The sequence below is a fragment of the Amblyraja radiata genome, chromosome 7 (assembly GCF_010909765.2).
Source record: "Amblyraja radiata isolate CabotCenter1 chromosome 7, sAmbRad1.1.pri, whole genome shotgun sequence".
In the NCBI taxonomy this organism is placed as follows: Eukaryota; Metazoa; Chordata; class Chondrichthyes; order Rajiformes; family Rajidae; genus Amblyraja; species Amblyraja radiata.
Genome location: NC_045962.1, coordinates 9,301,779 through 9,314,729, shown reverse-complemented (window position 1 = coordinate 9,314,729; position 12,951 = coordinate 9,301,779). Strand labels below are relative to the sequence as shown.

General features: G+C 46.4%; 1 protein-coding gene across 2 annotated transcripts in view; it reads left to right on the top strand.

The window, feature by feature from the left end:
* The first annotated feature begins 625 nt into the window (after positions 1-625).
* The window catches only part of lrp2 (LDL receptor related protein 2), a 266,845-nt gene continuing 254,519 nt past the window's right edge, over positions 626-12,951 (top strand). For both annotated transcript variants that reach the window (XM_033023669.1, XM_033023668.1), the window contains exon 1: positions 626-783. In XM_033023669.1, coding sequence (XP_032879560.1) covers positions 717-783 — 67 coding nt within the window. In that variant the 5' untranslated portion in view covers positions 626-716. The remainder of the gene's footprint in view (positions 784-12,951) is intronic.

Sequence of the window (12,951 nt, the reverse complement as noted above, 5' to 3'; positions counted from 1 at the left end):
TGGAAAACGAGATATACCCAGAGAGTGAGAGGGAGAATATATGAATATTTTATTTAATAACATTCTTAATGTATAATTAGAATTCCAGTTTGGATTTCAAAACGGATTGAAGAAGGTTGCTTTAGTAAATGTCAGTGAATTAAACTAAGCTAAACTGGTAAACTAAACGGAATAAACTAAACTAAACGAAACTGAAGTGAACTAAATTAAACTGAGCTAAACTAACATGAACCAAACTAATCTGAAGTAAATTAACATGAACTAAACTGTAATGAACTCAATTGAATTGAATGGAACTAAACTAAACTGAACTGAATTGAAGTGAACTGGACTAGACCAGACTAGACTAGAGTAGAGTAGAGTTGGCGAGACTAGACTGAAGTGTGAAGGGTTATGCGGGCGGCCGGAGCGGCCACCGCCTGACACACATACACACACACGCATGAGCTACTGATAACGGTTTAGCAGGGAGCGTAGACGCTGGGCGGTTGCTCAGACAGCTCTGTGATATCCTGCATCGGGGCCCCAGCCCGCAGCGCCCTCAGCAACCAGCGGGTTGCCTGCAAACGCAGAGTGCCCCCTCTCGAACACGCCTTTTCCCAGCTAGCATCAGGGGGAAAGAGGACAGTCGCGCTGTATGTACATCAAGCAGGTTGTCGAGTCTTACAAAGGGAGCCGGGGCCACGGCGGAGGGAGAACCCGGGTCAGTGCTAAACATGGGCGGCCCCACACCCTCGCTCTTGCTGCTGGTAACTTTGCTCCGAGTACAATGCAGCTCAAAAGGTAAGATGCAGGGGGCTACAACTGCCTGTGATCCCAGGGGGGAAAGACTGCTAGATTATCCTGTCCACTCGAAGTCCACGGACTATGTGAATCCGTGCCATTTACACTCCATATATTCACCGTGCTTTTGGGGGAAGACATCGCACGGAAACTGAAGCTGTGCCTTTCAGTTAAGGATGTTTTCCTTTAATTTGGAAGAGTTTTAAGAAGGTATTTGATTAATAAGGGTGTCAGGGGTTATGGGGAGAAGGGAGGAGAATGGGATTGGGAGGGAGAGTTAGATCAGCTACGATTGAATGGCAGAGTAGACTTGATGGGCCGAATGCTCCGATGACTTACGAATGTATTAACTTTAGTCAGTGATTTTAAAATATCTATACAAGTAGAAAGCGGGTACATTATCTACACCCCTTTAGGTGTAAATCTCCCATCTCTCGCAATTGAATCTCCTTGTGATTTGACATCTGCCCGCACGGCGAACCCGTTAACTGGGACACAGCGGATAATGGGACGAAGTAATCTCAGATAGAAACGGTTTATGGGGACGGGGGACTGACTGTGTGTCTGAATGCCCGCTACCCACCGCGACTCCCAATTCCCCTCCTGGATGTCTGGCTATTCTGTAAGTAAGAGAGCACATGTCGTACTTTCTCCTTTCCACAGTTTGGTCCATGCGTCAACTGAGAGGTTTGACTCCGTCTGCCCACGGTGTGTGACTGGGTAAAGCGACCCCCCTCCCCATCTCCTCCTCTGCAACAAAGCCCCAATCGGCCGCACATTGTAAATTCTTCTAGGGGATCTTTGAGAGAGTTGTCGAGTTGCTAGGGGAACGCGGGTGGGCATGTGACCAGCAGACTGCCAGAATCTGCTCATTCCTCTTGTGCTTTGAATCGGCTTTCTCAGATTCCTTCCTTGTCTCTCCCGTGCAGTCCCGAAGCACTCATCTCCCCCCCTCCCCACTACCCCCACTACAGCCGCCGTGAGCTCCAGTGAGACTACTTGCCGGCTCTTTGTTGCCCAGGGGAGGTGTGATAAGTGGTCGGCAACAGCGCCTTGGGAGAGCGCTCCTGCCATTACTGTGCGGAGTTTAAAACGCTGCACTGTAATCTCTCTTCTCACTGTAATCTCCTTAGAGAGCAACGCGAGGAACCGGTGACCCCGCTCCAAGCTCGGAAAGCAGAAACGCCGTCTCGGAATAACACTCTCCCAAAATCACTCGCGCATTATTCCCCCGTATTCACACGCAGAATCTGTAACTAAATCTTAAACTTGCGTTCAACGGACGGACCACCGTTATGATTCCAGCGGATGGTTGACAAAACTGCCAGTTCCAAAATACCAGTTGACAAAATACCAGTTCCAGGGTTTGTTTTCTGCTTAGGAAGGAGCCTCTAATCTCTAATTGGAGTGATTATTTGGTGTCCCATGGATTTTAAATGAATAGGTCTTAAAGCATATGTTAGGGGGAAAAAACGATGAAAAAAAACTTCATTGTGTGAGTTAGTCCTGTTATTAAACTTGGCATTTTAATGATGATATGGAATTATGCCATGTAAATAGATAGGGTCCTGTATTGCATATATCACATGCACTTTTTACATCTAGATCTGCTGGCTAACATAAGCCTGATGGGTGAATTGGCCTCTAATGATTTTCTGAATGATGTCGGAGTCACCACGTACATGACTGTGTTAAGTTTCATAGCCCAGTGTACGGCGGTCACATTGACGGCGGTCACACTTCCAACTGGGCTTCTTGAAACCTGCACCTTTTTCAGACTATTCAAACGAGGAGCCCATATTACAGACACTGATACTTATACCCAAACAAGTAACGGGACCAGAAATGTATATTTATCCAACTAAGGCTAATAAATGCCACGTAAACGTATATGTACAAAAAAACATCAGCGTTTTTCAGTGATAGACACAAAATGTTGGAGTTACTCAGCGGGTCAGGCAGCATCTCTGGAGAACAGGAATAGGTGGAGCTTCGGATCAGAACACTTCTTCGGGTTCCGACCCGTAATACCATCCATTCCTCTCCACATATGCTACCTGATCCGCTGAGTTACTCCAGCACATCGTGTCTATCCTCGCCATAAACCATCACATGCAGTTCCTCCTTACACAGCTTTTTCAATGTTTTGGCTCAGGAAGAAGGGTGTCTGAAGAAGGGTGTGCGAAGGAACTGCAGATTCTGGTTTAAACCGAAGATATACACAAATGCTGGAGTAACTCAGCGGGTCAGGCAGCATCTCTGGAGAGAAGAAATGGGTGACGTTTCGGAGCGAGACTGAAGAAGGGTCTAGACCCGAAACGTCACCCATTCCTTCTCTCCACAGGGGCTGCCTGTCCCGCTGAGTTACTCAAGCATTTAGTGTCTATCATTGGTCTGAAGAAGGGCCCTGACCCAAAATGTTTATGAACCTGTCCAAGCATCTTATTGGTATGGTACCTGGTGTCGGAGGTTATGGGGAGAAGGCAGGAGAATGTGGTTAGGAGGGGGAGATAGATCAGCCATGATTGAATAGAAGAGAAGACGATGGGCCGAATGGCCTAATTCTGCTCCTATGATCTTATGATCAACCACTTTCTCTGGCAGTTTGTTCCATATACCCGCCATCTTCTGTGCACAAAACCTGCGCCAAATATCTTTAAATATTTCCCCATTCACCTTAAATCTCTATCCTCTAATTTTAAACTCCACCACCCTGTGAAAAAGATTGTGACTATCTACCCTATTTACATACCTCATAGTTTTATAAAGGCCAAATCTCACCCCTCAGTCTCCTGCACTCCAGTGATTGTTTAGGAAGGTCAATGGTTCAATACCTTTATTTGTCACTAGACCAAGTGGGACCCGTTGGGTCCCTGTCAGACGGGAGGCCTGGTCCCCCAATGCAACCCGTTCCCCAACGCAATATTGCACCACTAACCCGTAGCCCCCACGGGAGGCGTGGTCCCCCAACTCAACCTGTTGCCGAACGTAAGATTCCAGCACTCCCCTGCCTCCCCCAGCACTGGACTTAAAAAAAAATCCAATTGCACTTCTCCTGCCTGCCGATTGCAATAGCAATTCACCCTCCCCCTCCTGTTGAAGCACCTGCTGCCAGGAGCTGGAGGAAGTGTTGTATGATGGCAACATTGTTGCAAAAGTCGGGTGGAGGACTGTGATATCCCATTCAGGTGAAAAGTTGGTGGAAGCACAGAGTGTTCCTGTATTGCAACTTTGTATCGAAGTCTGTTGAAAGCTGGTGCAGCAAGGCTTTTAACAGTAAAAATCTTGTTAGTTGGCTTTTTTAAACCTTGAAATATCAATAACGTGAAATATAACATAAAATCTGAAGGAAACTTGATTAGAAAAGCTGAGTAAGATTCTGCAAAGAATTTTGCGCTACTGTGTACCATTTTGGCATAGGAGCTCCTTGAGATCACAGACAGACAGACAAACAAGTCAAGACTTTTAATAGCATACTAGACCAAGTGCAGTTGGGTCTGCTCCCCCAATGCAGCCGTTCCCTACCCGTAGCCCCCACGGGAGAGGTGGTCCTCCAACTCAAGCGGCTCAGGAATCAGCAGTGCGGCTGTTTTTAAATGGCGTCTTTGAGGCGAGATGCGGGCGCCAGCAGCCGTTATGGTCGCTGGCCAGCAGGAGGCGACAAAATGAGTGAGTGGGGGTGGGGGGGTTGGGGGGGGGGGGGTGGGGGGCAGAAGGATTTTATTAAAAATGTGTACATAAACACGACAAAATTTAATGAGGAGTGGATACTTGGAATGAAAAGTGAAATCTCTATCGAAATGGAAAAAAATCAGGGCGTTTGTGGGTCGGGTGTCGGCGTAGCAACGAATCAAAGGCTGGCAGCCACAAGTCAGAAACACACACAGCCAGACACACACAGAGTTTTAATATTATATAGATGGATAGATAGATATGTATGTGGGTACAGTGAATTCCACTTTTTGTATACAGTTCAGAACTGGCATCAATAGACATAAGTCGTCAAAGGTTACGGGGAGAAGGCAGGAGAACGTGATTGAGAAGGAAGAATAAAAGCAAGCAAGCTATATATCCTCTTCATTACTTTATCCACCTGCATCATCATTTTAAGGGAGCTGCGAACTTGTGCACCACGGTTCCTCTGTTTTATCTTGTGTTTTACATTACTAGCATCTACAATTTTTTGATTTTCCAAAACTCTCGGAATCTGAAATAAAAAGCGATGATGCCGAAAGCCTATACGTGATTACAATCAAGCAGTCCACAGTGTACAGGTACAGGATAAAGGGAATAACGTTTAGTGAGAGTAAGAAATGCTGCTGTCGACATAAAGATTTAAAAGAGTGGAGCGAATGAATGAATGTAAAGAATGATTACAGATCCACAGTTTAGTTTAGTTTATTGTCACGTGTACTGAGGTATTACAAAATGTGCAGTAGGTCAAAGATAGACCCAAAATGCTGGAGTAACTCAGCGGCTCAGGAAGCATCTTTGGAAGGAAGGAATGGGTGACGATTTGGTTCAAAATTCATCTAAAGACTCTCTAAAGAAGTTCTCGACCCAGAACATCACCCATTCCTTCTCTCCAGAGAAGCTGCCTGTCCCGCTGAGTTACTCTAGCATTTTGTGTCTATCTTCGGCGTAAACCAGCATCTGCAGTTCCTTCCTGCACAAGTCCTTCCTCAGTCTCAATCTATCCCACGTCGGAAGGGGGAGTTGGTGTACAGTTTGATAGCCATAAGGGAAAAGGATCTCCTGTGGCTTTCTGTACTGCAACTTGATGCAACCAGTCTGTTGCTGAAGGTACATCTCAGGTCTGAAGAAGGGTCTTGACCCAAAACGTCACCCATTCCTTCTCTCCAGAGATGCTGCCTGGCCTGCTGAGTTACTCCAGCATTTTGTGCCTACCTCAGGTTGACCAGTGTGTCATGGAGGGGGTGAGCTGTATTGTCTAAGATACTCCGCAGTTTGAAGAGCATCCTCCACTCCAAGACCACCTCCCATGAATCCAACCCCGATTCTGCCCCCAGGAGTATCCCGACAGGATCCACAGATCCCTGGATGGCTTAATGCTGGGAACAGTGTTGGATGGGGAACGTGTGATCCGAGCTTTTACAGAGCTGCGAACTTCGTTTTCCTGACCCAAAACGTCCATGTTGTCCAAAGATGCTGCCTGTCCTGCTGAGTTACTCCAGCATTTTGAGTCTATCTTCACCCTAGTGATTGTCAGCATTCGGTCCAGATTTCTCTCCAGAGTCATAGATTCATACAGTGTGGAAACAGGCCCTTCAGCCCAACTCGCCCACACTGTACAACAATGTCCCAGCTACACTAGTCCCACTATCTGCGCTTGGTCCATAACCCTCCACACTTGTCCTATCCATGTACCTGTTCACGTTGGCAGTTCTCCAGTCAAGGTCCTGATGTTTGGGTGCAGTCTGGGGAGCTTGGAACTTTCCAAGTGTTTTACTCTTTTCTAGGAAGCTGGCACCAGTGCTGGGAGAGGGAAAGGGGATTTCCCCGGTTGAATTTAGCTCTTCAAATTCCCAGCACATTAGTGTGCCAAACCAGTTCTCCATCTGCTCCCTACCTCCACCCTGCCACCATTGTAACCGGTCCTTGTGCTGGAAGAGAGAATGGAAAAGCTCACTGGGATCACCGGGAAGCTCTGGATCACTGCCGGGCAACCATCAGGAGGTTTGGGGCTCAATGATCATACGGAGCAGGAGGGGGGAAGATCTACAAAGCTGCCAGCTGATGTCCGACTGTCGACATCAAACACCACCACCAGAGCAAGCCCTGACATATGATCCATTTCCTGGTATTAAATGCGTCTGACATTTCCAAGTCTTGGGGAAGGCTGAGGCAGCGGAGAGGGACATGGAGGTCAGACACAACCATTTCTGACTTTCAACCCGTCTCTTATCATTCTGGGGATGGAACCCCAAGATTTCCTCCAATATCAGCTTGTGTCGTGCTGGGAACCTTGAAGTATAAAGGGCCTGTCCCACTTGCCGATTTTTTTCAGCGACTGCCGGCGTCATATCAGTGTCGCCAAAAGATTTTGATCGTTTCAAAATCCAGCGGTGACAAAAAAAATGTTGCGACACTTGAAAAAACACCGCATGTCAAATGTCATCACGCCGTGTCACCGCCGCGGCACGCTGCATCACGCTGCAACATTTTCGGTGACCTGATACATCAGTCAGAAAATCACCAAGTGGGCCAGTCAGAGTAGAGCTTTATTTGGAAAGGTCTTTGCCCACACTGGCCACACTGGCCCAGCTACACTAGTCCCACCTACTACCCTTTGGTTCATATCCCTCCAAACCTGTCCTATCCATGTACCTGCCTAACTGTTTCTTAAACGTTGAGATAGTCCCTGCCTCAACCACCTCTTCAGGCAGCTCGTCCTATGCACTCGCCACCCTTTGTGTGAATAAGTTACCCCTTGAACAGGAATTCTTCAATAAGGACATGGTGTCATTGGGCTAGAATGATCAAGCCGTACGGTGTGAAGGCTCTCTTCTCCATCCTGCCTCCATGCTTTATGACTCTAAGTGTAGGCATCATAAATCTGAAATGTAACCATGAAGGGAAGAGAGCAGTGAGCAGATGAGGCAGCATCCGTAGAAAGAGAGACAGAGGGAATGTTTCAGTTTAAAGTAAAGACGTGTCTCGACACGAAACGTCACCCCTTCCTTCTCTCCAGAGATGCTGCCAGTCCCGCTGAGTTACTCCAGCTCTTTGTGTCCATCTTCAACAAAACTCTTGTTCCACATTTTCTGTCTTTATTTCATTGTATCTTAACCTCTTTAGTTTCTTAATCTACTTTTAGTATATTTCTTACAAAGGTTTGCATGGTAGATCCACCCAGATTTGGTTGGGTCAGTGGCGAACAGCAGCTGTAGGAATGAGCAGTGATGAGGATAGGAATGCATCAATGTTCAAAGTGAAGGTGATTAATCAATAAAAAAAGGGGAAAATTTGCACATAGAGTCATCCAGCATGAACATCTCCGCTCAGTCTGCCTGCACCTACCTGACCTCCCGGTTGCTGGACACTTTAACTCCCCCTCCCATTCCCACACTGACCTTTCTGTCCTGGGCCTCCTCCATTGTCAGAGTGAGGCCCAGCGCAAATTGGAGGAACAGCAGCTCATGTTTCGTTTGGGCAGCACACCCCAACAATATGAACATTGATTTCTCTAACTTCAAGTAACCCTTGCTTTCCCTCTCTCATCTCCTCCCCTTCCCAGTTCTCCGACCAGTCTTACTGTCTCCAGCTACATTTTATCTCTGTTTGCTTTGTTGTTGCCTTCTCCCAGCTAACAATGATCTATTCTACATGTTCCTTGATCTCCATTCCCTTTGCCCTTTTTCCACACCTTCACACTTCATTATCTATCTATCTCCCTCCCCCCCTAACGTCAGTCTGAAGAAGGGTCTCGACCCAAAACGTCACCCATTCCTTCTCTCCAGAGATGCTGCCTGTCCCGCTGAGTTACTCCAGCATGTTATGGCTATCTAAGGAAACAGGCCCTTTGGCCCAACAGCCCCATGCTAACCATCAAGGGCCTGTCCCTCGAGCATGCGACTGCATGCGGCAAGCGCGACCAAGCTGGAAGTGGGGGCCGCGTGGGGGTCGCGCGGAGGTCGAGTGATCCCCTTACAGGGCCGGTCCCACCAGCATGCGACTGCATGCGGCGAGCTCGATCAAACCGGAAGCGGGGGCCGTGCGGGGTCGAGTGAGTGACGTGAAGTTCGAGCGAAGTCTGCGGGAAGTTCGCACGTGACGTACGGCATCAAGACGCTGCGTCTGACGTCGAGACGCTGTGTATGCCCGTCGAGGCGGTGCGTATGGCGTTGAGGCGGCTGCGGGCCTGAATTGGAATAGGACAATTTACAGCCGCCAACCAACTTACTGACAAGCATATTTATGGGATTCGGGGAAAAATGGGAGAGGCAGAGGTTTGAATGAGGAGCACGAGTGATGATGGGGAACTTGTACTGATGGAAGTTGATAACATGGTCGAAGTGAAGATGTGATGGTGGTAAAATTTGATGCAACCTGTGGGAAGACACTGAGATGTGAGAGTAGAAGAGGTGGTTTGGAGATGAGAGTCGTTGATGGCGATGAGGGATTTTTTATCACATTTCTCCAAGGAATCTACAGCAGTCTTCGTTCTTCCTTGGGTCTCTCTTCATGTCTGTCACATCCAGTTGCCCTCTTCCTTGATGTGTTTCCATCCCCTGACCTCTCTCCTACCCTATCAATTGAGTATAGGAGCAAAGAGGTCCTTCTGCAGTTGTACAGGGCCCTAGTGAGACCACACCTGGAGTATTGTGTGTAGTTTTGGTCTCCAAATTTGAGGAAGGACATTCTTGCTATTGAGTGAGTGCAGCATAGGTTCACAAGGTTATTTCCCGGGATGGCGGGATTGTCATATGCTGAGAGAATGGAGCAGCTGGGCTTGTATACGCTGGAATTTAGAAGGATGAGAGGAGATCTTATTGAAACATATAAGATTATTAAGGGTTTGGACACACTAGAGGCAGGAAACATGTTCCCGATGTTGGGGGAATAGGAGCAAAATCTTCTGGCTTTGCTGTGAAAATAAAGCAAGTGGATTATGGATAGAGGGAAGAGCAACTCCAGCCACAGAAGATGCTGGAACCTTGACTGCAAGGGCCAGGAAGCGAGCGGGCAAGATCATCTCTGACCCCTCTCACCCTGGCCTCACTCTTTGAATCACTTCCCTCTGGAAGGTGACTCCGGACTGTCAAAGCTGCCACAGCCAGACATAAAAACTGTTTTTATCCACGAGTAGTTGCTCTACTCAACAGCCAAAAATCTGTAGCATCCCTTTGATCTGGTATTTTGTTGGTTCACATGCTTGATCAATGGTGTTTTATCACTAATGTTTTATTATTATTAATGTTTAGTGTTTTCTGAGTCATTTGTAACTGTCACTGTATGTCATGTTGTTACTTGTGGGCGGAGCACCAAGGCAAATTCCTTGTATGTGAATACTTGGCCAATAAACTTACATACTTACTTACTTACTTACTTACTTACTTACTTACTTACTTACTTACTTACTTACTTACTTACTTACTTACTTACTTAGTTACGCACTTACGCACTTACTTACGCACTTACTTACGCACTTACTTACGCACTTATTTACTTACGCACTTACTTACTTACGCACTTACTTACTTACGCAACAAGGTGCTGGAGGAACTGAGCGGGTCAGGCAGCATCTATGGAGGGAGTGGACAGGTGATGTTTCGGGTCAGGGCCCTTCTTTAGACATGGCACAATTGGCCGACAGGGTTTGGGAACATATAAGAACACGGAAAACAGAAAGTGCAGTCAGTGTGGAGTAGATGAATGGGACAGATAGCTTGTCTACGGAGATCCTAACTCAGCTGACTGAAGTACGGCATTACCATTATGACACTCACATGTGTAACATTCTAAGCCATGTAGCTTTTTTAACATGATACCGTTGATTGTTCAAATTACTAAGTATAATTACTCTGCAATTATTTACTAGTAAATAAAAACACTTTAATGGAAATTCCCCATGGAAATTACCCCATGGAGCTAGGGAGAAACTCTGGAATTCCCCATAGCAGACTGCGTCTGTACATTCCCTACACATATGTTTGCCGAACCGTTGGCATTTCCTGCATTTTCTGTTTGATTTCAGATTTCTGCTATCTGCACAAATTCGCATGAAAATACGACATGAAGGTCTTGCTGTGGAGACCAAGACTTTGGGAATTTTTAAGGCAGAGATTGATAGGTTCTTGATTAGGAAGGGAATTAAAGGTTATGGGGAGAAGGTGAATGGGGTTGAGAGGGGAAAAAAGATTAGCCATGACTGAATGGCGGAGTAGACTCGATGAGCTGAATGGCCTAAATCTGCTCCTATGTCTTGTGGTCTTTCAACCAGCGATTGGAAACTTTGAAATTAAATTAACAAAAATCCTCCAACTTCCAATTTATTACTAATAATGTTTACAACCAATGCTAGACACAAAGTGCCGGAGTAACTCAGTGGGACGGGCAGCATCTCTGGAGAAAAAGAATAGATGACATTTTGGGTCAAATCCGAAACGTCACCTATCCATGTTCTCCAGAGATGCTGCCTGGCCCGCTGAGTTAATCCAGCACTTTGTGTCTATCTTCGGTATAAAACAGCATCTGTAGTTCCTTCCAACGCTAAAGGGCTTGTCCCACTTACGCGATTTTTTCGGCGACTGCCGGCACCCATCATAGTCGCAGCAGGTCTCCCAACATTTTCAAAATGTTGAAAATCCAGCGGCGACCAGAAAAAGGTACGACTCTTTGGGCGACTACTCACGACCATACAGGCGTCACCCCCTGACATTGATTGATTATCTAATCTTTTAAACAAATAACAGGGCTGCCAACTCTCACGCATTGAGCGTGAGAATCATGCATTTGGCCAAATTCTCACGTTCTCACGCTGATCACAAATTTCTCACGCTCGGTGGTGAGAAACTCTGTGATCATCGAAAATCTCAAAACTCAAAAAAGCTACAGAGGACCTGAGAGCAAAGGTGGAATACATTAAACAATTATTGGAGTAATGGACACATTACAGGCTAAAGTATGGGAGGCACAGAGGTGTTGCAACACAACATTTCAAGACCGTGGTTCGACCTTGACCTCAGGTACTGCCTGGGTGGAGTTGGCACATTCTTCCAGTGAGTTTCCTCTGGGTGGCTGACATGGGCATTGTGGGCGGAAGGGTCTCTTTCTGCGCTACATCTCTGTATGAGCCTTTCTTTACGTTTTGTCTGTAGATTTGTGGTGCACAACTAAAGCGCTCACTGGTCACTGTTTGGGAGATGCTTGTGTTGCATTTACACATTTGGCCAGCACGGTGGCACAGCAGTAGAGTTGCTTCCTCACAACGCCAGAGACTCCGGTTCGATCCTGACTGCGGGTTCTGTCTATACAAAGTTTGTAAGTTTTGAGTGCCATTTGAGTATAAGAGCAGGGAGGTTCTACTGCAGTTGTACAGGGTCTTGGTGAGACCACACCTGGAGTATTGTGTACAGTTTTGGTCTCCTAATCTGAGGAAAGATACTCTTGCCATACAGAGAAGGTTCACCAGACTGATTCCTGGGATGGCAGGACTTTCATATGAAGAAAGGCTGTATAGACTCGGCTTGTACTCGCTAGAATTTAGAAGATTGAGGGGGGGATCTTATAGAAACTTACAAAATTCTTAAGGGGTTGGACAGGCAGGAAGATTATTCCCGATGTTGGGGAAGTCCAGAACAAGGGGTCACAGTTTAAGGATAAGTCTTTTAGGACCGAGATGAGAAAATCATTTTTTACACAGAGAGTGGTGAATCTGTGGAACTCTCTGCCACAGTAGGTAGTTGAGGCCAGTTCAATGGCTATATTTAAGAGGGAGTTAGATGTGGCCCTTGTGGCTAAAGGGATCAGGGGGTATGGAGAGAAGGCAGGTACAGGATACTGAGTTGGATGATCAACCATGATCATATTGAATGGCTCGAAGGGCTGAATGGCCTACCCCTGCACCTATTTTCTATGTTTCTATGTAAGTTCTCCCTGCGACCACAAGAGTTTTCCCCAGGCGCTCTGGTTTCCTCCTACACTCCAAAGACATACAGTTTTGTGGGTTAATTGGCTTCTGTAAATTGTCCCAATCTGTAGGATAGCACTTGCTAGTGTAAGGGATGATTGTTGGTCGATACGGACTCGGTGGGTTGAAGGGCTGGTTTCCACGCTGTATCACTAAATTTAGCAATTTGCTTTCAGTTGATTTGTGGATCTAGAGTTTTTTGTCAAGACGAGTCCAGTTAAGTGTAAGTAATAGTTGGAAGTTTTTTAGTGTTTGTGTTCCAGTTTTTATATATTTCCACCGTTAATACATTTCCTAAACTTTGAGGGCACTTCCATTGTTTGGTGAGAATTGGAAACACAATGATATTTACTGTGTGGCAGTCAGATTTGATGAGAGTGTTACGGGTAATCGTTGCAAAGGGGAGTTTGTCCATTTTTGGCAAAGGGCGTTATCACACCTGTTTAACATTTATTGCCAATGGTATCAACCAACCTTACTCTTTGGCTTTTACAGAAGGTTCTGGTTTCTCAGTG